This window comes from Mytilus galloprovincialis, chromosome 1, assembly GCF_965363235.1.
Source record: "Mytilus galloprovincialis chromosome 1, xbMytGall1.hap1.1, whole genome shotgun sequence".
NCBI lineage: Eukaryota > Metazoa > Mollusca > Bivalvia > Mytilida > Mytilidae > Mytilus > Mytilus galloprovincialis.
The window spans coordinates 57,873,910-57,901,277 of record NC_134838.1 but is presented as its reverse complement, the minus strand read 5'-3'; the positions used below and the strand labels follow the sequence as shown (position 1 = coordinate 57,901,277).

Genomic DNA, 27,368 nt, shown 5'->3' with positions numbered 1-27,368 from the left:
TACCCTAAAAAATATTTACAAAGAATCAGAACACAATGCAAACATGGAACAAATGACAATTAAACATATTCAGGATCATTTCTGAGAATTTTGTATAAATAGGTACTTATATGTTATATAAGTTATGTTTATACATAATTTGATTTTAATTACTCAGTAGTCATTATTTTAGGATTTTCCCAGGATGTGTATTTTCTTTGCTGTTGAGATGAAACAGATTTATTATCATATGTCAATCAGTTAGATGTGAAGTTTATCACATGTTCTTAGCAGGAGGTCTAATTTCATCAGTTCCAATACAAATATACATGTCTTGTTAATTAGTGACCACTTGTGGCATTTGGTTTCCTTTGTCCTTTGTTTCTTGATACATTAATCTGGGTGCAGTTTTGTAACTCCTCCCACTTAGGAGTATCCCATTAAGAAGTTGTGTATTAAAAACCTGTGTATGCTGCCTTGAGTATTCATTTATCTAAATGCAGATTAAGCAGTTATAGAATAATCTTGGCTAATAGTGCTAATAGTGTTTTAGCTAAAAACTTGCCTCCCACCGACCCCTCCTTTCACCTTCAATATTGCCATGACAGGGGAAGCAATCTCAGCATTATGTTTATTGATTTCATTTATGAAATTTTATCACTGGTTGTTTCAAAAATTTCACTCATCCCCCAAGAATTTCTGGGGATAAACTGTCAAATTTCATACAAATTCATTCCAACACCAATTCAACATCAACACTACTAGGCTTCCTCATAGCCTCCTTACAGGCTTCCTCATTGTCTCATTATAGGCTTCCTCATAGCCTCATAGGCATGATAGCCTCTAGGAATGATAGCCTCATAGGCTTCCTGATAGCCTCATGCATTTATTTTGAACCATCGTTCCAATTGGATTGGTGTGATGTCAAGCCAGGGGTCTATACTTTGCTACTTTTCAGTATGCACATAGCTAGGCTCTTGGTTTAGGCATGGAGCAAAAAATTAAATTTTTTAGCTGAGTAGTTTCCCCAAGGGCCAAATTATAATTGTGATGTATATATATAAAATAAAAGTTGTAATTAAATTATGATTTATGTTTAATTCAAACATGGATACCAATGGCATTGCTACACAGTATTTCCCAGGAGTTTATTTACAAGATAGGTGATAGCAGGAAAAATTAGGTTGATAATAATGTGAGCACTAAATCCTTAATTTTACATATCATGAGTTCAAACGGTGTGTTCTGAAAGAAATCAGGGGTAATTAAATTATTTAAATTACTATGAAATTAATATGAACTCATTATGTGTGACTTTGAGGATTTTGTTCACTGACACATTTATTAGCAAAATTAAAATATAGGGCCGAAAGTTAGATCAGGATGGTTTAATTGTCAGGTCAAAGAATTTGCAAGAAGATATGAGGTTGGATGTTTGCTCAGGTGTTAACACACATTTCCCTATTACATAACAGATTACCACAGAAAAGATACAGTATAAACAAAAGACAATTAAAATAAGATTAGAACAGCATCACATCAAACAGAAATAAATTTACCCTAAAAAATATTTACAAAGAATCAGAACACAATGCAAACATGGAACAAATGACAATTAAACATATTCAGGATCATTTCTGAGAATTTTGTATAAATCGTATGTTTAATAAACAGTTATAATTATATAATGGAGTACCGAGGGAGTACCTTTATAAATATGTGAGTTAGCTATACTGAACCAAGGCAGTACCCCAGTCTCATAGCTTCTTAGTAACGGTAGAAAACACCATTGCTACATAATGGTGCATAAACCGTTGCTACATTTTGGAAAATGCAACAATAAAACAAAACGTAGGATTGTTTTGGCCTATGCAATCTTTGTTGCCTGCAACCAGATAAAAGTAAATAATCTCATTTTTCATATCTATGATATAACGTACCACAAATAAAACAAGTATTTTTCAATATTTCTTCTTTGTTCTGTTTTTCACTTCTCAGATCAGCAAAAGTATCAATGATAACACCAAAGATGAGATTCAGAACAATAATAATAATGATGAAAAAGAACAGCATGTCATACACCACTCTGGCTACAAAGAAAGGTTCCTGAAAGTATAAAGCATAAAGGAATGAATACAGATCTAGGATGAATCTGATAAAATATATTGCTATTACATGTTTTATTTTATAAAAAAAATGCCAAACATTAAAAAGACTCTTGAGTAATAATTGTACCAGAAGTGCATGAAGTGATAAAAAGTTGTCTTTTTATTAAATAACCTGCTACAAATTGTAAAGTCAATGCTTAAAAATCTTTTTTTAAGAAAACTAATCGTATATGTCTGAATTTATTTAATTATGAATAAAAAGTTGATGTTACATCAACTGGTAAAAATTGAAAATGTCCAATGACAAAAGCGAATGAAAGGGAGTACAGTGTACAACAGGGCGACTAGGTTTCACTTTTGACGGTCGTGGAAAATGAAGTGAAGGAGGGGAAAGCCACTTTATCACCCTAGTTACCTGCTAGCCCTGATATTTTACTCTACAAGACATATAATAGGTCTCATCACCAATCTTCCTTTTACCATGAAAACCATGCTTCAGCTTAAAATACTTGACTCAAGAAAATAACAATCTGCTTTCATTAGTTTTTGTGAAGCAAGACGCTTATTTTAGAATGTTTTCTTTATATGTTAAACAAATTGATTACCGGTATTTATACATATCTTACCTTGATATCGGGTTTTCTAAGAACATCACCAATGCCCCCACCATTTCTGAGACCTTCGTTGACAGCAGTGATAATACACATAATCAAAGACTCACACACTCTTCTTTGCACTGGATCATCTTTTTCTGCTACAGCTTCAAAATAAAACAAGAGGCTCTCAAGAGCCTGAATCGCTCACCTTAATTCTTTTGGTTAAATCTCTCATCAATGATTATTTTGGCTTTTCAATTTATTTAAATGTTTTTTGGATCGTCCTATTTTCTTCAAAAGCCAAAAAAAATAATCATTTTCTCCTATGTTCTATTTTAGCCATAGGAGCTATGTTTCTTGACATACAAGGAAATAAAATATAAAATTTATACTAGATACTCTGAAACTCATTTAGCCTAAGTTTGGCTGAAATTGATACAGCAGTTTCAAAGGAGAAGATTTTTTAAAGTAAGTCAACATGATGAACAAATTGTGAAAAAAGTCTTTAAAGGGCAATAACTCCTTAAGGGGTCAATTGACAATTTTGGTCAAATTGACTTAATTGAAGATCTTACTTTGCTGAACATTATTGCTGTTTACAGTTTATTTCTATCTATAATTATATTCAAGATAATAAACAAAAACAGCAAAATTTCCTTAAAATTATCAATTCAGGGGCAGCAACCCAACAACAGGTTGTCTGATTCATCTGAAAATTTCAGGGCAGATAGATCTTGACCTGATAAACAATATTACCCATGTCAGATTTGCTCTAAATGCTTTGGTTTTTGAGTTATAAGCCAAAAACTGCATTTGACCCCTATGTTCTATTTTTAGCAATGGCGACCATGTTTGTTGATAGATCACAACTTCGGATACAATTTACAAACTAGATACCCTAAGGAACATTCAGTTAAAGTTTGGAAGTATTTGGCCCAGTAGTTTCAGAGGAGAAGATTTTTTGTAAAAGATTACTAAGATTTACGAAAAATGGTTAAAAATTGACTATAAAGGGCAATAACTCCTAAAGGGGTCAACTGACCATTTCCGTAATGTTGACTTATTTGTAAATCTTACTTTGCTGAACATTATTCCTCTTTACAGTTTATCTCTATCTATAATAATATTCAAGATAATAACCAAAAACAGCAAAATTTCCTTAAAATTACCAATTCAGGGGCAGCAACCCAACAACAGGTTGTCTGATTCATCTGAAAATTTCAGGGCAGATAGATCTTGACCTGATAAACAATTTTACCCTTGTCAGATTTGCTCTAAATGCTTTGGTTTTTGAGTTATAAGCCAAAAACTGCATTTGACCCCTATGTTCTATTTTTAGCAATGGCGACCATGTTTGTTAATAGATCATAACTTCGGATACAATTTACAAACTAGATACCCTAAGGAACATTCAATTAAAGTTTGGAAGTATTTGGCCCAGTAGTTTCAAAGGAGAAGATTTTTGTAAAAGATTACTAAGATTTACGAAAAATGGTTAAAAATTGACTATAAAGGGCAATAACTCCTAAAGGGGTCAACTGACCATTTCCGTCATGTTGACTTATTTGTAAATCTTACTTTGCTGAACATTATTCCTGTTTACAGTTTATCTCTATCTATAATAATATTCAAGATAATAACCAAAAACAGCAAAATTTCCTTAAAATTACCAATTCAGGGGCAGCAACCCAACAATGGGTTGTCTGATTCATCTGAAAATTTCAGGGCAGATAGATCTTGACCTGATAAACAATATTACCCCCATGTCAGATTTGCTCTAAATGCTTTGGTTTTTGAGTTATAAGCCAAAAACTGCATTTGACCCCTATGTTCTATTTTTAGCAATGGCGACCATGTTTGTTGATAGATCAAAACTTCAGATACAATTTATAAATAAGATACCCTAAGGAACATTCAGTTAAAGTTTGAAAGTATTTGGCCCAGTAGTTTCAGAGGAGAAGATTCTTGAAATAGTTTACGACGACAGACGACGACGGACGCCAAGTGATGGCATAAGCTCACAATTATATACACTAGCTAGGAGTTTACCACCAAAACTTTATGGAAAAGATGGCCTAAGAACACAGTTGTTCTGTAGTACATTAAATGACTCTTTCTCAATAATGATTTAAGAAAGACTCAAAGTGGTGTACTACTTTTGGACAAATCATATTACAATTATATAATTCTAACAGCTCTAAATATGGAAAAAATGAAAAATATTTTCAAGCAATAGACTGTCCACACTGAATTTCTGTGGATTCATTTATTTTTATGGGTACCATTTTTCGTGGATTGTGGAAAACTTGCATATTCGACTCGAGGATGTTTTAAATTTGTGGTTTTGGCCAAGTCTGCATTATTATATATTCCTTTAGAAAATTTTATAATTCATTCAACATTTAAATTTGTGGTTCCCCTGTACCTACTTAGACCACACCAGTCACCAAGGCTCTTCAAAATGGAATGATAATCAAAATACATAAAATACGATTTCTATGTTAAAACATATTAAATTTTCTTGTCTTCACAAGGTGTTGACTAATTTGAATACAAATGCTTGACATGATTAGATAAGGATAGAAAGGTACTAATACCGTGTACTGTTGTTCGAACTGTTTCTGATTCTGTACAGTTTGCATCTGCTGAACAACTCCCAGCTGCTGTTTGTACTATTTGAAATATAAAAAAAACCTGACATAGTGTGTTACTACAGACTTCAAATGTAATTGAACAGTGTTTTCTCTGACATCTGCTGATTTATACATAGCATTGAATCTTAAAAAATAAAAATTCCTTACCAAAACTTATGGTTCACAGATGTCAGAATAAATCACCAGGCACATGTGTTACACTATATTTGAAAACAAATAAACCCGATATAGATCTTATTTTGCTGATAATAGCAAAACAAGATCGTTACAATTTCTGTGTATCTATCTTAAAGTTTTTCTAGATAATATGTCATTTTGGGCAATAACTTCTATCTCATGTTATCTGATGGCTTTGTGATCATAACCATCCGATGACATGTTATAGAAGTTTTTTTGTATTTTTGTGGATCTTGTTTTGGTGACAGTTTTTGACAGCCTATTTTTTTTTTTGAGAGATAAGAGTTAAACAAACAAAACTTCATTTGTTTGTCTTGCTGCACATGTATGATGATTTCAACTTTCTCATTTGTTTGTCTTGCTGCACATGTATGATTATTTGAACTTTCTCATTTTGTTTGTCTTGCTGCACATGTATAATGATTTCAACTTTCTCATTTGTTTCCATTTGCTGGGAACAGTCTTAATCTTTAAACTGGCGTATAAATCAGAACTATTCCTGGAATTTATTCTGAACTCTACAGACTATCGGTATATGATAAGAGGTTAAATTCAAGTGCTTATCATTTTCTGACAAAGTCTTATTATTTACAAAATCTTTGAAAATTCTATTCAATCTAAGCTTAAACAGGGAAACAATATTAAAGTATTTGCAACTAAAAAAAGCGTTAATTTCAGGAAAGTAAGTAATATCTACAATGTTAACCTAAGTGGCAACCATTTTTGTTGCAGAAGATACAAACATACATATAATAAAAGAAAGCAAAGCTTTTAATAATGCTTTTGATTTTCAAATGTGTTGTTATGTTGTGTACAGAAAAACAGCTGCAAACCAAGACATGCCTAGTTACCCTGATCAATAAAACGTGAAAAAATAAATTAGTTCAAAGTATATAAGAATGCAATACAATTTTGTGTTCAACAATATATTAAGAAAGCTAAATATTTGAGGTGAACATTTTGTAGTGACCCAACTTTTTTTTCAAAATGCATTACATATAAATCTATCAGACTATATATATATTGCTTAAAAAATGTTACCGTCTGGAAAAAAAATGATAATAAGACTCTTACTAAGCTAGTTTGTTTTCCATTTCAACAATTAAGGTGTACTATCAACCTTGTTTAAAGTTTACATTTATTTAATCAATACTTTTCCTATACATTTGTGTACATGTATTTCAAATAGATATTTGACATCTATCTACCAATAAAAATTATATCCCACTACCATGAACAAAAAAAAAGATGTAAAAAAGTATTATAATTGGTGCATTTAACATGTTTAATACCGTTGTTTGAATTCTGATTTTTCCAGACTGGTTACTTGAAACATATTCAGTCATAAACAAAAATACTTACAAACTGTTGGTCCAATATCTTTCGAAAATATTTGAAACCATGATACAGATATAAAATAAGAAGTTTCATTGCCCATCAAAAACTTTATTATAATGAGAAAAATTCAAACAAGAAGAAGTTTTTTTTTATCACTGAATGCAAGGACTGTATAATTACTACTTACAATAATTAAGGGTGGCTTTAATTAAAACAAATTGTGTATCCAAAATATTTTTTTCATTTTAAACACATGATTCAACACTGATACATAATCTGAACCCTTACCATGCAGGAACCTTATTCTTAACTAATGCCAAAAATCTTTTTTTCATGCTCCAGTGGCTTACCCTACTCTTTCAGAGGTTGGCTGTTTGATATCGATTTAAAAATTCAGACAAGTTTCTTCAGCCAAATGCAATTTTGACAATGCTCTACAGATCTATATATGGTGCAGATGAAACAATTTGAAATTTGGAATCTGAAAACTACATTTTCTGCAACTAAATACAGAGTTCTTGATCTTCCAAAATGTGAGGGAATATACGGTATCTACTGATAAAATAGACAATGAAGAATGAAAACAGGGAATGTGTCACTTAAAATGTTTATAACTCATATATACTTTGTATAAACATAGTTTATATGACATGAACTTCTTCAGACTGCTCAATATTTACTATGATTGTTCTAAATTTTCATTGAAAGTTTTCAATTCAACTTGATTTTATCTATTCATTATTCATCAATTACAAATCAAATCAAAACAGTGTTTTTTTTCATTCTCACTATTTTAAAATATTTTGATAAACCTTAACTATAACAAGAAATCAGGAAGAAGATCAAAAAGATTGAAATTGTTTACAATTAACACTTAATGTGTCGCTACTTTTACTTTCAAAAATCAAAGGTAATCTCTTTAAAAAAATAACAAGTATGACTAGAAAAAATGGGGTCATTTGGGAGGTATGCAAAAAGTGTATGTTTGAGAGCCCTAAAAATTTGAAATAAATGTCATTAACATCTTAGAAAAAAATGTAGCTTAAGAGTGCTTGCACTGTCTGGACAGATGGGTGAATGCATACAAGACAAGTAAGTACCCTTTTTTGTGAAGTCATATGGATGGTTCTAAAAACTTTACTTATTCCTGATTTTTAACTAAAACAAGAATTTGTCCATAGTACATGGATGTCCCATCCGCACTATCATTTTCTATGTTCAGTGGACCGTGAAGATGGGGTAAAATCTCTAATTTGGCGTTAATATAGAAAGATCATGTCACAGGGAACAAGTGTACTAAGTTTCAAGTTGATAGGACTTCAACTTCAGAAAAAACTACCTTGACCAAAAACTTTAACCTGAAAACATAATGACCATAAATGAGGAATAATTTTATTCTATCAAACAATTTTATAAATATAAAGATTACCTGTGTGTTGTACAATTTTAACTGGTTCTATTTCCATTAAAAAATCATCTTGGAAAAACAGGAATCCCAGTATTGAAAATAAGTATATAAGTATGACTGCTAATATTGCTGTTAAGACAATGGAACGTCCATTTCTTGTCACTGATTTGATCACATTAGATAAAGTTTCCTCTCTGTAGACTACATCTAACAACTGTAAAAATGATAAATAAAACTAATAATTGAACAAACTAAATGCTTTGCATCAAGGGTCCGGAAACAGTCATATTTGCCAGTCTTGTCCTAAACTGAAAGTATTTTGTGCTTAACAAGTAATTGGGATTTAGGACAGATTTTATTTTTCAACAGAAATAATTCTGGTCATTTCCTTGAGATCGAGTTTCTAAATCGCCATTTTGAACTTGTTTTTGTTTTGTTATCGATTTCCTATAATTAAACTGCCACTACAGCAAAGTGTTATAATCCTGAGGGCCCTCCTAATTACTATATTAATGCCTTTTGGCTAATGATCCCTAATCCGGCGTTTTACGTTTCCGCAAATTGGCATTACTTTTCCGGAAAAAAAAGATGACGTTTCCGGAAAAAAAAGTTTTCGGGAAGTTATTCTTCGGGTAGTGCACACATCAATAAGCCGATCCAACAGTTTCGTGTAACATTCCTCAGATTTAAGTGGAAGTAACGCAAATACAAGACGAATGTAGTTACCATTTTTACATCCATGTATCGAATAAACTGAGTTGGTAGAAGAATTTCGGACAGGATTTAAATGTGCCATCTATGAAAATATAAGTCATTTCATTACATAGACATACCAAGTTGGTGAAACATGAAAGTATAACGATTCCCGAATCAAAATCATTGACTAATTAAAAGTTAAAATAAGTTTCAATTTTCAAGTCAATATATATTCAATTATTTACAATTTACCAGGTAAATTTCCGGAAAAGTAATAAATACAAATTGCAGAAACGTATACTTTAAATTTGCAGAAACGTAGCATTGGGACTTTGAAAAATTAGCGGAAATGCAATACGCCCCGCTAATCTCTTTACCTGTGTTTTTAATTCACACCTGACTAGTATTAATCACAAGCTCAGAACTAATATTATAAAGAAATTAAAATTCCATAACAACTGTCTTCATTATTTTATTACTTTTCAGCTAAGACAATTGTCAATTTTGATTTTAAAATTAAATTAAAACTTGATTTTATTTACTTGGAAAAATTTTTTTTTCACTACATGTACTAACACACATGCTTTGTTTACTATATGTAATACACATGCTTGAAATTCTCTTCCGCAGATAAGACTCTAAATCATAAATTTAAAATGATTTCATGCTAAATAAAGCAAGTGCAACTATTATCATTAATATTCAAACACTATAAAAGGTAAAAAATTTAAAAAAAGTTGATGATTTCCTGTGAATTTGATAAAGAACAAGAATGTGTCCATAGTACACGGATGCCCCACTCCCACTATCATTTTCTATGTTCAGTGGACCGTGAAATTGGGTTCAAAACTTTAATTTTGGAATTAAAATTAGAAAGATCATATCATAGAGAACATGTGTACTAAGTTTCAAGTTGATGTAACTTTAACTTCATCACAAGAGTGCACACGCTGAAATGTCTCGCCTTCTATACTAATCATTGATATTATGTTGATAGTCCTAAGTATAAAGCTAAGCTTTAATACAACTGTCACATAAACTTAACATTAACCAAGATAACTAAACAAAGACCAAGGAACCTTGAAAATGAGGTCAAGGTCAGATGAACCATGCCAGGCAGACATGTGCAGCTAACAATGCTTCTATACAACATATATAGTTGACTTATTACTTATAGTTTAAGAAAAATAGACCAAAACACAAAAACTTAACACTGTGCAATGAACCGTGAAAATGAGGTCACGGTCAAATAAAACTTGCGCGACTGACATAAAGATCATATAATATTTCCATACACCAAATATAGATGACCTATGGCATATAGTATTAGATAAAAAGACCAAAACTCAAAAACTTAACTTTGACCACTGAACCATGAAAATGAGGTCAAGGTCACATGACATCTGCCCGCTAGATAGGTACACCTTACAATCATTCCATACAACAAATATAGTAGACCTATTGCATATAGTATGAGAAAAACAGACCAAAACACAAAAATTTAACTATAACCACTGAACCATAAAAATGAGGTCAAGGTCAGATGACACCTGCCAGTTGGACATGTACACCTTACAGTCCTTCCATACACCGAATATACTAGCCCTATTGCTTGTAGTATCTGAGATATGGACTTGACCACCAAAACTTAACCTTGTTCACTGATCCATGAAATGAGGTCGAGGTCAAGTGAAAACTGTCTGACAGACATGAGGACCTTTCAAGGTACGCACATATCAAATATAGTTATCCTATTACTTATAATAAGAGAGAATTCAACATTACAAAAAATCTGAACTTTTTTTTCAAGTGGTCACTGAACCATGAAAATGAGGTCAAGGACATTGGACATGTGACTGACGGAAACTTCGTAACTTGAGGCATCTATATACAAAGTATGAAGCATCCAGGTCTTCCACCTTCTAAAATATAAAGCTTTTAAGAAGTTAGCTAACACCGCCGCCACCGCCGTAGCCGCCGCCGCCGGATCACTATCCCTATGTCGAGCTTTCTGCAACAAAAGTTGCAGGCTCGACAAAAAACTACCTTGACCAAAAACTTTAACCTGAACTTTGCACTATCATTTTCTATGTTCAGTGGACCATGAAATTGGGGTAAAAACTATAATTTGGCATTAAAATTAGAAATTATATCATGGGGAACATGTGTATTAAGTTTCAAGTTGATTGGACTTCAGCTTCATCAAAAACTACCTCGACCAAAAACTTTAACCGGACGGACGGACGGACGAACGGAGGCACAGACCAGAAAACATAATGCCCCTCTACTATCGTAGGTGGGGCATAAAAATAATCCAGGAAATGAGTCCGGAATTGTTCATTTTAGTATTGTCGCAAACATCAGGTTTGAGATTTGACTTCAAAATCGAAAAAAAATGTTAGCTATGACCAAGAAGATTATCGTTTTAGAGTCATTAAAATCGTTTTATTTTTAAACTGTTACCTTCCCTTAAATGCACTTGATTGATTTTTTGGAAAATGGTAGGAAAAATCATGAAGTTAATGCGATGCAACAGTTAAACAAGTTTGTTGATGCTATGAGTATGAGCATACTCATGCAGTAATGTGATTTTGACAATCTTTTTTTTAAAAAGGACACCAACTCAAAATGACCGAAATTAGGTGAAAAAAATTCTGTATCCTTGCTTTGCATGTATATTGAAATTCACATTTTTCTCTCACTTTTTAACCAATGCTGTTTGTCACATAAAAGTCTACCAATTATATAGGTCAATTACTAATGTATATGTAGATTTTTTTTATCTTCAATATACAATACAGCCAAAAATATTTTGCTAAACACATTACTTAACAATGACATCATTGATATTTTTAGAACAGATATTAGATTCCTGCGCCTTGCACGAGTAATATAATTATTTTGACAAGTACAACTTTATTTTGTAACTTGAATATCTGAGCATAAATTTCATCCAAAAAAGGAGTAGGTTCATTAAGACCTCTTTTTGGTCCCAAAATATACCAGTTTTACAAAATTTTTATAATGTAAACTTTTAGCTATTTATTGGAAAGTAGAATACTTCTGCTACATAAATATGGGATGTTTTTTACAATACAATGTACATATATTGAGCTACACAAAGTAAAGTGCATTAACATCTCATTCTACATATCCTATTCCTGAACATTTCCAGAAAGGAATATTCGAAATGTTCAGGAATAGGAATAGGATGTGTAGAATGTGATGTTAATACACTTTACTTTGTGTAGCTCAAAATAAGTGATAAACTTTTAAATAACTATCAAGCCAGCCACAAAAAGATCTTTACCACAAAAAAAATTCGTAAGGGTTCCACGGAACCCAGTGTCTCGCCTACGTTTGCTGTTAATCGCAGACTCAACAAAAATGAGGAAAAACATCAATAAAAATTTCCCTCTCGATACTGTCTTTTGATTGAAAGAAGCTTCCAAGTTTGGTAAAAAATCCAGGATAGTTTATGAATCTAATAAATGTTTTATAAACTTTAACTGCAGACTGTATGTAATGTTAACTGGAAGAAAAACTAAGTCCATTTATAAGTAAAATACGGAAAAAGTGAATTTTTTTTTTGCAAAATTTACTTCTGAATAATATCTTATGATCAGAAACAAGCTTTTGTCTAAGTTTGGTAGAAATCCAGGATAGTTTAAGAACATTATAAAAATTTTAAAAACTTAAACCACAGAGTGAATGTTTTGTTTCTGGCAAAAAAACTAAGTCCATTTATAAGTAAAATACGGAAAAGTGGAAATTTATTTTTACAAAATTTTCTTCTTGATACTATCTTATGATCATAAACAAGCTTCTGTCCAAGTTTGGTACAAATCAAGGATAGTTTATGAAAATTATTAAAATTTTAAAAACTTTAACCACAGAGTGAATGTAATGTTTCCTCGCAGAAAAACTAAGTCCATTTATAAGTAAAATACGGAAAAGTGGAAATTTATTTTTGCAAAATTTTCTTCTTGATACTATCTTATGATCATAAACAAGCTTCTGTCCAAGTTTGGTACAAATCAAGGATAGTTTATGAAAGTTATTAAAATTTTAAAAACTTTAACCACAGAGTGAATGTAATGTTTCCTCGCAGAAAAACTAAGTCCATTTATAAGTAAAATACGGAAAAAATGGAATTTTATTTTTACAAAATTTACTTCTGGATACTTTCTTATGATCATAAACAAGCTTCTGTCCAAGTTTGGTAGAAATTCAGTATAGTTTAAGAAAGTTATTAAAATTTCAAAAACTTTAACCACAGAGTGAATATTTGTGGACGCCGCCGACGACGACGACACCGACGACGACGGAATGTAGGATCGCTTAGTCTCGCTTTTTCGACTAAAGTCGAAGGCTCGACAATAAGAGGATTTGTACTTTTCTTTTAAAATGAACTAGACTGATTACTTACCAAAAGACTATAGGCAAACTCATGAACGCATAAACCAAATACACATAAAAGTAGGTACAAGATATGGTACATAAACTCAAAATCTGTCAACACTTGCTGCCATGGTTTTGTAAATGTACCTCTATTTCCCATTAAACTTATCAAAAATATTCCTTTATTTATCACCTAAAAATAAAAATGTGTATATAAAATATACAATATTTCAATAAATGACTTTATGATAGTACTTTGCAATTAAACTTTAAGGACATGAAGACGACGAGTGCATTGAAATGTAGTATGAATATTAAAACTGATTTATACTAAACTGAAACACTTTGACTTAGCAGGATTTCAAACATGCTAGTTAACAAGAAAACTTTTCAGCGACGAATCAGCAAATACCAATTTTAAAGTCTGGGTTTGTCCTTGACAGGGTTTCAAACCTATAACCTCCCATACTTGAAGCAGTCACGCTATTACGAGACCACTGATGTGGTTATATAAGTTCATCAATAAATCTTAAATGTAATGATTAAAGTGTAACAGTGACACTTTATTTAATTATTCAAATATTTGAGGATGTTAGCAATGTTATCTGTTAATTAAGCATATACCAATTTTAAAGAATGAATATTAATTCATTGCACCCTATTGATGACAGAAAAATATTAAGAAAACTCGCATTCAATTTTAATTCATATCAACTTACATTTAAGGCACCTAACAGCCATAATGTTGGCTCAAGTCCAAAAGAAAATATAAATCTAAGAATAGTTGATGCTATAAGTGTTCTAATGGCAGAAGGGTTTACTCCAACAGTGATTACTAAAGTCAGAGATCCAAACATAGCTGTCCAAACCAACCATGATAACCTAGGGTCCAATTCTGTAATAAAAATGTTCAGAATCAATAAACCTATAAAACAATTGTTTTACAATGTATGCATAAAATTGAGAATGGAAATGGGGAAAGTGTCAAAACAACCTAACTAAGAGCATAAAACAGCCAAAGGCCACCAATGGGTCTTCAACTCAATGAGAAAATCTTGCACCTGGAGGCGGGAACCTAAACAAATAATCTGTACATAAAAGTCTGTATTTATTTGTGACAAACACTACATAGGGACAGTATATATTTACCACCATGATAACAATATTACAAATTTAATATATTTTTATGATGAAATGTACAAAACCCTGTTATATCCTTTTAAAAATAGCATATTTATAACTTGCGCAACTGGAATACTTAAGTGAAATTAAAGATATTATTGCTTTTTGTATTTGTGAACATTTTCTTCGTGAAAATTTTAGTCATCCACTGTGATGGGACTGTTCATTCTTGGATATGTAATGAATTCATTATTAGAGTCCTGAAAACGAGGAGAAACATATTTTTCATTGATATGCATAATATTAACACATTTTCACAACAGTTTTTCAGTTTCATGACTTTTGTAGATACAGCCTCTTTTAGAATATAAAACTGAAATGTTTTTCCTGGATTTTCTTTCATAAGATTTGTTAAAAAATTGAAATTTGTTATACATATTCACTTGGCCTAACAAAAAGTCAAACCAATAATAGAAATACAGTGATATTGCTACATGTCAGAGTCAATGCTTATTTATCTAGACTTACCATTCTTTTTAGTGTCATCAAATGGATAAAAGAAAGCTACCATAAGATTAATCAACACTGCAAAGTTGAATGTTATGCTACTCCATAAAGACATATGACTACTGAACCACGACAAATATGGGTTGGCTGAAATAAACAAAAGGAAAAAAATGAATCAACTATTTTATGTAATATAATCAAATAAAACTTATATGTAAACCTTAAATACTAAAATTGTAAAAATCAATTTGTCAGTGATATATATTATATACTGAATTATTTTCTATATATAACCCCTTGATACCCTTGTCAGATGGTAGTGTAGGGGTAAATGTACATATATGTTAAATACTGACTTATGATTGAAAAACAAATAAAAAAAAACCAACCTATTTTATGTAGGGCTAAAGGTACTCAAAACTGTCTGACTTGTAATCCAATAAAATGAAGAAATATAATATAATGCTGCATGGGCTATCACTTCTTTTGTCCAACAAGTCTGTGCAATCAACAAATTACTGTGGATTCACTTATTTTTGTGGATACCAATTTTCTAGGATTGGGCGGAAATTTTCTTTAGTCCGAATATCTGATTTGATTAAAGTCTGCATATCAGCCAATAGAAAATTCATAGTGAGTAGTAAAATGAGAAACACCTACATGAGAATGGCTTAAATGTGATTTTGATTAGTTCTGTAATGCTTCCAGAAAGGAACAAGAAGCTCTAAGAGCCTGAATCGGTGGCCTGTAATTGTTTGGTTAAATCTTTTGTCAATGATTATTTCTGCTTTTCAATATATATTAATGCCATCACATGATCTTTGCATCTTCTTTCATATTTTCTTCAAAAGCAAAAAATTGCATTTAATCCCTGAGCATGTTCCATTTTAGCCAACGTTTCTTGACATACAAGGAAATAAAATACAAAATTTATACTATACTTTGAACCTCATTCAGCTCAGTAGTTTCAGAGGAGAAGATTCTTGAAATAGTTTAGAACGATGAGGACAGACGATGGATACCAAGTGATGGCATAAGTTCATATGGGGCTCTTTTGGCTCCAGTGAGCTAAACAATTGAAATTTTATAAAAACAATGATGCAAAAAGGATAACTCTGACTTGAAAAAATCAGAAATTTACCTCTTAATTTTTTCTGCCATTTCATTTCAGCAAACATATCTTCATGTCTCTCAAAGAATTCAGCCACTTTACTGCCTTGCTCATCTCTTTCTGCTGTTGCATAAATTTTTACTTTTGTCTCTTCTGTTAGGTATTCACAAATCTCAGGAATGGGAAATACAATTCTTTCCATTGTTCTGTCTTGTCTACTTATCTGTAATTTTATTAGGTTTTGAATGTTCATCATGTTACAAATATCAACATAATGTTTCAAGGGATAAAAAGCTGGCTTACAAACACCTCATGAATAAAGTCTAAATTAACTAGGTAATAAGGAGGGACAAGAACAATATTTCATGTTTGGACTTACCTTTTATTCTACAATGAAACTGAACTCTGATATGAATAGTTAACATCCTAAGTTTTCATGCTGATATAACGTCTTCTTCTCAACATAATCCTAAATATTAACCTCACTCTTTATCTCTTCATTAAACCAAAGAATTAAGAAACCCAGTCTTTTGACATAAGTTATCAATTTACATCTTGTTGTATTCATTGATGAAATTGATGGTGATATTGTGTCAACTTCATAACAATCTATGGATATAGGGAATATCACGTGTCATACATAATTTTTTCCCTCTATTTACTTTGAGGACATTGTGATATACTGTTTATTTTAGTTGGCCTGTTCTCTTATATTATCTACCATAACTTTACATTTTTTTAAACATATTTGCAAATGCATTAATTCATGTTTTATTGTCTTTTTGCTGATTTTCTTTTGTTATATATTCTGACATCGGACTCCGACTTCTTTTAAACTGAGTTTTTGTACGTATTGCTGTGTTTGTTTTTTTCTACATTTGCTAGAGGTACAGGGGGAGGGTTAAGATCTCACAAAACACACATGTTTTGTACCTGTCGGAAGTCAGGAACCTCTGGTCTTCGCCAGTCTTGTATTTTTTTTTAATTTTAGTTCATTTATATGTTTTTGAGTTTAGTATGGCCTCCATTATCACTAAACTAGCTGTGCTAATGGACTTCTGCTGTTTTTTACTCTTTGATCAGGTTGTGGTCTCTTTGACACATTCCCCATTTCCATTCTCAATTTAATTAGAGAAAAGCCAACAATACAAAAATGCAATGGAATGTCATTACAACTTCAGCTTCTAATGTAAGGTTAATAAAAGTGGATTTCTATATCATTTAAATACATTACCTCAATTTGTGCTGTATGCTTTTCATAGAACTCTAAAGCTTGATCACCCCATAAATCACCACTTGGTTTTAGATGATTTGCTAATTCTTTATTATGTAGAGCAAGCTGTCAAAGAAAACTTAGCTTTATAATTGATTTTAATCAAGAAACTAAATACTGAAAATAATTTTCTAAGTCTAGAATTATGATTTGTAACTGTTTTAGTCAAGTGTTGTTATAAGTTATTGCAGCAAAAACATCTACTAGAATTATCTGAACTTTTACCAATATAAGTTGTGTGTAATTGTCTTTGTCTAATGGGACAAAAAGGATAATTGCAACCTTGTTTGTATATGCTTAATGCGATAGAAAGTCACTTTCGGAGAAACATAAAAATAACAGCAGACCAACAACAGTAGACTAAGTATGACAACAAAATAAAGTCTTTAATACTAGTCAAATTTCTTTACCATATGTTAAGCTTTATCATGTCCCTAAAATTCTCAAGTGAAAAAGTGAAAAATCTTTCAGTTTTCAAACCTTTGAGGACCATTATCTTCACATATAATTCCTGTGGTTCTATATCTCTACATATGATTTCTAAGTTCTATAATTGACACTTTCATAGGATTCAAGTCTAACACAAGTGATTTAACTACTTACCTGTGTAGCCAGGATATAAATATTATGTCCCACAGCTTTAGGTGGAGTCTAACACAAGCGATATAACTACTTACCTGTGTAGCCAGGATATAAATATTATGTCCCACAGCTTTAGGTGGAGTCTTAACACAAGATATTTAACTACTTACCTGTGTAGCCAGGATATAAATATTATGTCCCACAGCTTTAGGTGGAGTCTAACACAAGATATGTAACTACTTTAAAACCTGTGTAGCCAGGAGATAAATATTATGTCCCACAGCTTTAGGTGGAGTCTTAACACAAGATATTTAACTACTTTCCTGTGTAGCCAGGATATAAATATTATGTCCCACAGCTTTAGGTGGAGTCTTAACACAAGATATTTAACTACTTACCTGTGTAGCCAGGATATAAATATTATGTCCCACAGCTTAAGGTAGAGTCTTAACACAAGATATTTAACTACTTACCTGTGTAGCCAGGATATAAATATTATGTCCCACAGCTTTAGGTGGAGTCTAACACAAGATATGTAACTACTTTAAAACCTGTGTAGCCAGGATATAAATATTATGTCCCACAGCTTTAGGTGGAGTCTAACACAAGAGATTTAACTACTTACCTGTGTAGCCAGGATATAAATAATATGTCCCACAGCTTTAGGTGGAGTCTAACACAAGAGATTTAACTACTTACCTGTGTAGCCAGGATATAAATATTATGTCCCACAGCTTTAGGTGGAGTCTAACACAAGAGATTTAACTACTTACCTGTGTAGCCAGGATATAAATATTATGTCCCACAGCTTTAGGTGAAGCTTCTCTTTCCTCATCATCCTCTTCATCATCATTTACAGAATCTTCCTGATGAAAAGCATTCTTGGCAATATCAACCTATTTCAAAATATACATCATTTTAAAAATAGTATTGTACACTAGAGTTTAGGCTTTATGGCTTACTGGATTTTTAAGTTAAGCAATGTAAATTATAATGAGAGAAAGAGAAATAATATTTGTTTACCAAAATCACTTCTCTCTGTGATTTTAAGAAAAAACAAGAATGTGTCCCAAGTACATGGATGCCCCATCCGCACTATTATTTTCTATGTTTAGTGGACAATGAAAATGGGGTAAAATCTCCAATTTGGCATTACAATTAGAAAGATCATATAATAGGAAACATGTTTACTCAGTTTCAAGTTGATTGGACTTCAACTTCATCAAAAACTACCTCAACCAAAAACTTTAACCTGAACTATTCAGAATCAAGTATTGCTTCTGGCAACCATGGCATTTTAATGAAAAATTTGATTAAGGTCCTCCATACAACATTCAACAGCCACATTTTATACAGGCTTGTCGAGCAGTTTTTTTAAATTTAAAACCAGATGCTCCGCAGGGCTCAGCTTTATATGACCGCAGAGGTTGAACCCTGAACGGTTGGGGCAAGTATGGACACAACATTCAAGCTGGATTGATTTTGTAACACAATCATACACATTCAAGGTTTGAAATCGACAATTGTCATCGTCATCTCCATTAGAATGAAACTGGAATACACATTCTGAGGTCATACAGGTTCAAACAATACTCAGTCCGGCAGTGGGCGGAGCTTTAAAGCGATATCTGTATAGTATACAGATACAGCATAGCGATATCTGTAGGGCTGTATCTGTATAGTACGACACCCAATTGCAGGATAAATCCTGTTAGACAGACATATACATCATTCCATTCCCTAAATATTATTGACCTACTGCTTTAAATATAGTATTTAACCAGATGCTCCGCAGGGCACAGCTTTATACGACCCCAGAGGTTGAACCCTGAACGGTTGGGGCAAGTATGGACACAACATTCAAGCTGGATTCAGGTCTAAATTTGGATTGTGATTAAATAGTTGACACAGCATAGGTTTCTGACACGGAATGAATGTGGTCTAATGAACTTAAAAATTTTTTTTTGCCTTTGAGCAATTAACTATGCTGTTGAATATTAATCCTCTCAAAAAAATGTTTGAAGAAATTTTCTTTTTATTTATGAAAACTGAAATGAGAAAAATTGAACCCCCCCCCCCCCCCCCCACACCCATTTTTTTTTTCTTCACATGCCCCTTTCTCTTATTCCAAAACTGATCTCAATTCAAATTGCAAATGGAGTTTGAAACAATAACTACTCATTTAAATACATCATAAAATATTAAATTGTAAAAAAAGTGCTTGTTATTACTGAATGGTCAGGATTGTTTTAATTTATCAGTTGGTAGTAAAAGTGAATATACATTGTATATTGTATAAAACAATGATTCAACTACTATTCTGGATAAAGACAGATCAACTCCAATTGAAAATTTCTTGCTATTGCGCAATACTGTGCATTAGATATTTCTTGCTATGCGCAATACTGTGCAATTGAAAATACTTGCTATTGCACAATACTGTGCAATTGAAGATTTTTGCTATTGCGCAATACTGTGCAATTGAAAATTTCTTGCTATTGTGCAATACTGTGCATTAGATATTTCTTGCTACTGCACAATACTGTGCAATTGAAAATACTTGCTATTGCACAATACTGTGCAATTGAAGATTTTTGCTATTGCTGAATACTGTGCAATTGAAAATTTCTTGCTATTGCACAATACTTAATATAATAATTTTGGATCCTGATTTGGACCAACTTGAAAACTGGGCCCATAATCAAAAATCTAAGTACATGTTTAGATTCAGCATTTCAAAGAAGCCCAAGAATTCAATTTTTGTTAAAATCAAACTTAGTTTAAATTTGGAACCTTTGGACCTTAATGTAGACCAATTTGAAAACGGGACCAAAAAATAAGAATCTACATACACAGTTAGATTTGGCATATCAAAGAACCCCAATTATTCAATTTTTGATGAAATCAAACAAAGTTTAATTTTGTACCCTTTGGGCCCCTTATTCCTAAACTGTTGGGACCAAAACTCCCAAAATCAATCCCAACCTTCCTTTTATGGTCAAAAACCTTGTGTTTAAATTTTATAGATTTCTATTTACTTATACTAAAGTTATGGTGCAAAAACCAAGAAAAATGCTTATTTGGGCCCCTTTTTTGTCCCTAATTCCTAAACTGTTGGGACCTCAATTCCCAAAATCAATTCCAACCTTCCTTTTGTGGTCATAAACCTTGTGTTTAAATTTCATTGATTTCTATTAATTTATACTAAAGTTATTGTGCGAAAACCAAGAATAATTCTTATTTGGGCCCTTTTTTGGCCCCTAATTCCTAAACTGTTGGAATCAAAACTCCCAAAATCAATCCAACCTTCCTTTTGTGGTCATAAACCTTGTGTCAAAATTTCATAGATTTCTATTTACTTAAACTAAAGTTATAGTGCAAAAACCAAGAAAATGCTTATTTAGGCCCCTTTTGGCCCCTAATTCCTAAACTGTTAGGACCAAAACTCCCATAATCAATCCCAACCTTCCTTTTGTGGTCATAAACCTTGTGTTTAAATTTCATAGATTTTTATTTACTTATACTTAAGTTATAGTGCGAAAACCAAATGTCTTCGGACAACGACGACGACAACACAGACGATGACGCAGACACCGCCAACGTGATACCAATATACGACCAAAAAATTTTCAATTTTTGCGGTCGTATAAAAATGTAATTTCAAACAGAGTTCAATTGGACTCTACTGGACATCACTGCTTCCACGTACGAGATCCTAGCTGCAAGAAATAGTGAATCTTTATAGTGGGTAGGCAACATTTTCTTCTTTCTCATATGTTATGTTTACTGTCAAGTTTGCTTAAATTATAGCAATGATGATTTATAGAAGAAGATTACAATCTTAAAAAATCCTTTTACTTTGAACAATGGGCAACACCTGTTAAAAATCTACATTGTTTGACTACAGTAAAACTTGACTTTAAATAAATCTTTTAGTTTTCTGTTTACTGGTTTATGGACAGTCATTTGTCTATTCATTGTTCTTCTTTTTGTCATGATGGTGTCTATTTTCATTGGAAAATTTTATGGTTTAAGTTTGCTTTCTTAATATTTTTTTCCATCTGTTCGGAATAAATGAGCTCTTAAGAAATATAAATTTGTCTTTTTTAGCCATTCCTATATTTAGCTCAAGTAATAAATTTTTATTGCCTTTCAACAAATCATAAATAACTAAGATATAAAATAAACTATGATCAACCAGATACCATAATACATGCATAAAATTGAAGTACAAATTACAATCAAATGGAAAGGAAAACTGATGCATAAGCAAAATCCAAAAGAAATTCTGCAGAAAAATTATAGGCATACAAGTTGTATTTTTATAAGTTTACATTCAATTTCGGGAAATAGGAAAAAGAACAAATAAGACTGAAACAACAAAAGCATGTCTAAAGTTGAAACATTCTAAAGGGAAAGACTGAAGCAAAAGGTTTTAACATATAACTTGCATTTTTACCCATTCACAATTAAAAGAATTTAAGGGTTATTGTAAATCATAATTCTTACCATATACATCCTATTTTGTAAAATGCAAGTTTATGAATACTTCTTCCCAAGACTTTTAAATGATTTACTATATATCACAAACTAATTTTGTACAAGTTAATATATATTTACATGTACATGTACTACAATCATCCATCAAATTCATGCAATCTATAATGGTATTCAGAAAAGTAGTGAGTCTTATAATAATCTTGTAAAACTTTCAAAATGCATAAGGAATTGTATGTACAGCAGCTTCATACATGATCATTATTAAACATATAATAAAAAGTCATGCCACAAACACTTAAAATATGCCAATGTCCCTTCAAAATAACATTTTTCTTTAAGGGAACTTATTTTTCATAAACAATTATTCGTGATGTTATGAAACCAATTGGCATGACTGAGTGAGAGCTTTAAAAATTGTTTTTTAATTTGTTGCTTTACAGATTTGTAATGTGAAAAGTTCAATCTTTTGACATGATTTCTTTGTTTTAGTTATCATCATTCTGTTTTAGTTATATCTATCTGTTTTAGTTGATATATTTTAGAACATAATTATGTTTTGATCAATTAATGTTTGTTTGTTTGATAAAAGTTACAATTGGTGAAGGAAGCCAAAATACCCAGAGAGAACCAGGAAAGCATTCAAGACAGCCAGTCACATTTATGTATATCGCACCCATATTTTGCAAGTTTCTCGTTCCACAGAAAATAAAATTAAGAATGGAAATGGGGAATGTGTCAAAGAGACAACAACCTGACCATAGAGTAGACAACAGCAGAAGGTCACCAACAGGTATTCAATGCAACGAGAAATTCTCGTACCCGGAGGCGTCCTTCAGCTGGCCCCTAAACAAATATATACTGGTTCAGTGATAATGAACACCATACTAAACTCCAAATTGTACACAAGAAACTAAAAGTTAAAATAATACAAGACTAACAAAGGCCAGAGGCTCCTGACTTGGGACAGGGGCAAAAATGCGGCGGGGTTAAACATGTTTGTCAGATCTCAACCCTCCCCCTATACCTCTAGCCAATGCAGAAAAGTAAACGCATAACAATACGCACATTAAAATTCAGTTCAAAAGAAGTCTGAGTCTGATGTCAGAAGATGTAACCAAAGAAAATAAACAAAATGACAATAATACATAAATAACATCAGACTACTAGCAGTTAACTGACATGCCAGCTCCGGACTTTAATTAAACTGATTGAAAAATTATGTCTTCATCATATGAATATCAGGCACAATCCTCCCCGTGAGGGGTTTAGTATCATACCATCATAACATATATGAGAAGAACATAACCCGTGTCATGCCAACAACTGGTTTATAAATAATAAATGTGTTTAGTTCCGATGCAAAGACCCTATAAGTGAATCAGTAGTAACGCCAAAATATGCAATCTTTAATGACCTGACAACAGTATCGTAACTATATCCCTTCTTTATAAGTCTATTTAAAGGTTTTGTTAGCTTTTGAGGTGAATACTGACATTTTTGTGCTTTATAAAGAATATTTCCATAAAATATTGGATGTGAAATACCTGAATGTATAAGAAGTCTGCATGTTGAGCTATATTTACGAATGATGTCCTTATACCGATGATAAAATTTAGTAAATGTTTGACTAGTTTGTGATATCGAAAACCCTGGTGTAATAATTTTTCAGTAATACATAAATTTCTCTCGTTAAAATCTAAAACATTGTTACATACACGAGCGAATCGTACAAATTGAGATATATAAACACCGTAAGATGGTGACAAGGGAATGTCACCATCTAAAAATGGATAATTAACGATAGGAAATGAGAAATCATCTCTTTTATCATAAATTTTAGTATTAAGCTTTCCGTTAATGATATATATATCAAGATCGAGGAAAGGGCATTGGTCATTGTCAGTATTAGCTTTAATTAAAGTAAGTTCAACAGGATAAATTTCTTTAGTATACATACTGAAGTTGTCATTATTGAGAGCTAAAATATCATCCAAATATCTAAAAGTATTATTAAATTTGTGTATCAGATGTTGTTTCGATGGGTCTTTGCTGATTTTTGTCATAAATTGTAACTCATAACAATACAAAAACAGGTACGCAATAAGTGGTGCACAGTTAGTCTCCATTGGAATTCCGATAACCTGACTATATACGGAATCTCCAAAGCGAACAAAAATGTTATCTATTAAAAATTCAAGGGCAGATATAGTATCAAAGCATGTTCAATTGACATAGTTTCAAAGTATGGAAATTTCAGAAAAATAAAGTTTAAGCTCAAAATGGAACAATTCTTATGGTCAACAACATTTCAACTGCTGACAATATTCAATACAGTAAAAAAACAACATGCAATAAACCTTGTTATGAAAGTTTGTTATTAATCCATCATCCACTGCTTGCTTAAACACCACACCTAAAGCATCAACCTATTAAAACAAGTATTTGTTAGTTGATACTGATGGTACACAAAACTTCTTGAATTCAAAGCTTCATTCTGAAAAGGAATCAGTATTAAACTGATGATTTTCTTCTGTTAACTAGGGAACAAGGATCAACTGCATCAGCAAATAATATGTATCTGGCAACAAACATAAAGCAGATGCAACACACTATTTAACACAAATTATTCATAAGAAATTTGGATTTTAGTTGTTTTAATTTTATATATCCTAATTTTTAAACATTAATTTAAGAAGTTTGTTTCAAATGAATTACTCATTTATCAATACATTTTAAAAGAGGGAAAAAAAAAATGAGTATTGCAACTAGGCTTCAATTAATTAACTAAGAAATTTCAAAAGCCAATACATTTCTTTAATGCAGGAAATTTATTTAATGAACATGCATTTTCAGTTATTTGGGAAATCTTTTTTTGTGAGATTTTCATGTTTTACACATAACATGGCCAATGGGTACATTTTTTCTCCAAAGGCAAACCATAAAAATCCTTTGAAGAAGCAGGGTTGATAAGGCTGCTATATTTTTACCCTTGAATTCAAAACGCATAAAGTATTATATATCAACCAAACAACATACTTCAATTGTTCATAAAACATTAGTCTGACAGGAATCAATATTCTTAGAATTTTGTCTAACCTACTTTTCGTTTTCTGCTCAGGTTGTTGCCCTCTTTGACACATTCCCTGTGTCCATTCTCTATTCTACTTTCCATAAAGGCTTCAAACTTCTTGAATTTATAATTCCAATATATTAAATCATTCAAAATAATGTAGTTTTGGAATTTTGAGTAATTTTTATTTTTTTTTACAATATCAGGGTCCACATAATGGCCTCTTTGGTATACCACAAGAAGTATTTTTATAAAATTTAAATTAAATTTTACGACTAAAACTTAGACTTGAAAAATGTCACTTACTAGTTGTTTTGAGTTCATACTATACAATATTCTTTCAGCATTTTCACTGTCGTGTCGACTCTCCATGATAGCCAACAGAAGCTTAGAAGCATTATTCTGTAATTAATAAAATATGCAAATCTAAGCAATTTTAAGATTTAGTTTGAGTGAAAATAGCGTCCACTCTGTGTTATATTTCTATTTGTATCCATTTGATGAGTTAAGCTTTTTTCAACTGTATTTTTATAGTTCGTTCTTAAGTTGTAATGTTACACCACTGTCCAAGGTTAGGGGAGGGTTGGGATCTCCCTTACATGTTTAACCCCGCCATTCTTTATGTATGTGCCTGTCCCAAGTCAGGAGACTGTAATTCAGTGGTTGTCATTTGTTTATGTACTACATATTTGTTTTTTCGTTCATTTTTTGTACATAAATAAGGCTGTTAGTTTTTCTCTTGGGGCCTTTTATAGCAGACTATGTGGTATAGGCTTTGATCATTGTTGAAGGCCGTACAGTGACATATAGTTGTTAATTTTTGTGACATTTGGTCTCTTGTGGAGAGATGTCTCATTGGCAATTATACCACATCTTCTTAATGTTATATACATTGACAGAAGAATTACAAAAGTAAGTTGTTGACAAGAATTATCTTATCTAAAAGCAGGATAAAATTAAGTAAGGAATACTAAGAATGTAAATTTAAGAGTACATAGTCATCTCATGATATTTTAGTTCAAATATCTAAATCTATCCTAAATTAATAGCATATTAGAATGTAAAGTTACTATGTAACAATTTTTTTTACACTTGAAATAATTTCAAAGAATGATATCTTAAGGTTTTATTAACAAGAGAGAAACAAATATCACTTAATATCAATTCAAGTTATCTAATTTAAAAAAAATCATAAACAAGCCTTTGGTAAAGAATATCCAAATCTAATGCTGGCGTCACACATTGGTGTATAGACTGGCGTGCACCAAATGTACAGAGAAAATTGACAAAGTCGGTATACATTAGTTGCATGCCAGAGGAACGCTAAGCAATCGTGAAAATCGCGTTGCATAACTTTGAAGTACGTCGAAATACAAAGGTATACGCTTGATGAACGCTACAACCTCGAGGAAATTTTTATGCAGCATTAAAATTTTCATTCAGCTCAAGCGTGTGTCTAGCAGATACCTGTACGCTTCACACACGTTATACATAAGCTACAAGCGCGTTTAACGCCCTACAGAGAAGTTTGAGACACGTTTAGGGCATGTTGTATACCCTTCGAGATTGTTTCGACTTTAACTAAAAGGTATGCGGATTAGTTTGTAACAAACACCCCATAATAGAAGGTCCAAGATATGTCCGGGACGCGTCTCAAATATGTTCAACAAACCTTTTTTCCTTTGTAGCGTGCATTCCATCCACATAAGACAAACGCCAGGCATACCCGACCATACGTTTCTTGAACGCCCTATAAACGCTTAGGTACGCTTGAGCCTTCTTATATACCCATTACATGTTTAAAGCTCGTTGTGCACACGTTACAGATATGATTGACAGGTTGAAT

General features: G+C 31.8%; 1 protein-coding gene across 3 annotated transcripts in view; it reads right to left on the bottom strand.

Moving 5' to 3' along the window:
* LOC143079481 (inositol 1,4,5-trisphosphate-gated calcium channel ITPR1-like) overlaps nucleotides 1-27,368 on the bottom strand; it is a 283,048-nt gene that overhangs the window by 13,611 nt on the left and 242,069 nt on the right. For 2 of the 3 annotated variants that reach the window (XM_076254849.1, XM_076254857.1), the window contains 12 exons: nucleotides 25,829-25,924; nucleotides 18,726-18,848; nucleotides 17,332-17,436; nucleotides 16,128-16,320; nucleotides 15,008-15,133; nucleotides 14,077-14,252; nucleotides 13,386-13,550; nucleotides 8,282-8,474; nucleotides 6,877-6,894; nucleotides 5,281-5,355; nucleotides 2,714-2,847; nucleotides 1,920-2,085 (listed from right to left, as the gene is read on the bottom strand). In XM_076254849.1, coding sequence (XP_076110964.1) covers nucleotides 1,920-2,085; nucleotides 2,714-2,847; nucleotides 5,281-5,355; nucleotides 6,877-6,894; nucleotides 8,282-8,474; nucleotides 13,386-13,550; nucleotides 14,077-14,252; nucleotides 15,008-15,133; nucleotides 16,128-16,320; nucleotides 17,332-17,436; nucleotides 18,726-18,848; nucleotides 25,829-25,924 — 1,570 coding nt within the window. Of the gene's footprint in view, nucleotides 1-1,919; nucleotides 2,086-2,713; nucleotides 2,848-5,280; nucleotides 5,356-6,876; nucleotides 6,895-8,281; nucleotides 8,475-13,385; nucleotides 13,551-14,076; nucleotides 14,253-15,007; nucleotides 15,134-16,127; nucleotides 16,321-17,331; nucleotides 17,437-18,725; nucleotides 18,849-24,809; nucleotides 24,879-25,828; nucleotides 25,925-27,368 lie in introns of all 3 variants that reach the window. The other variant, XM_076254840.1, reaches the window with a different exon arrangement.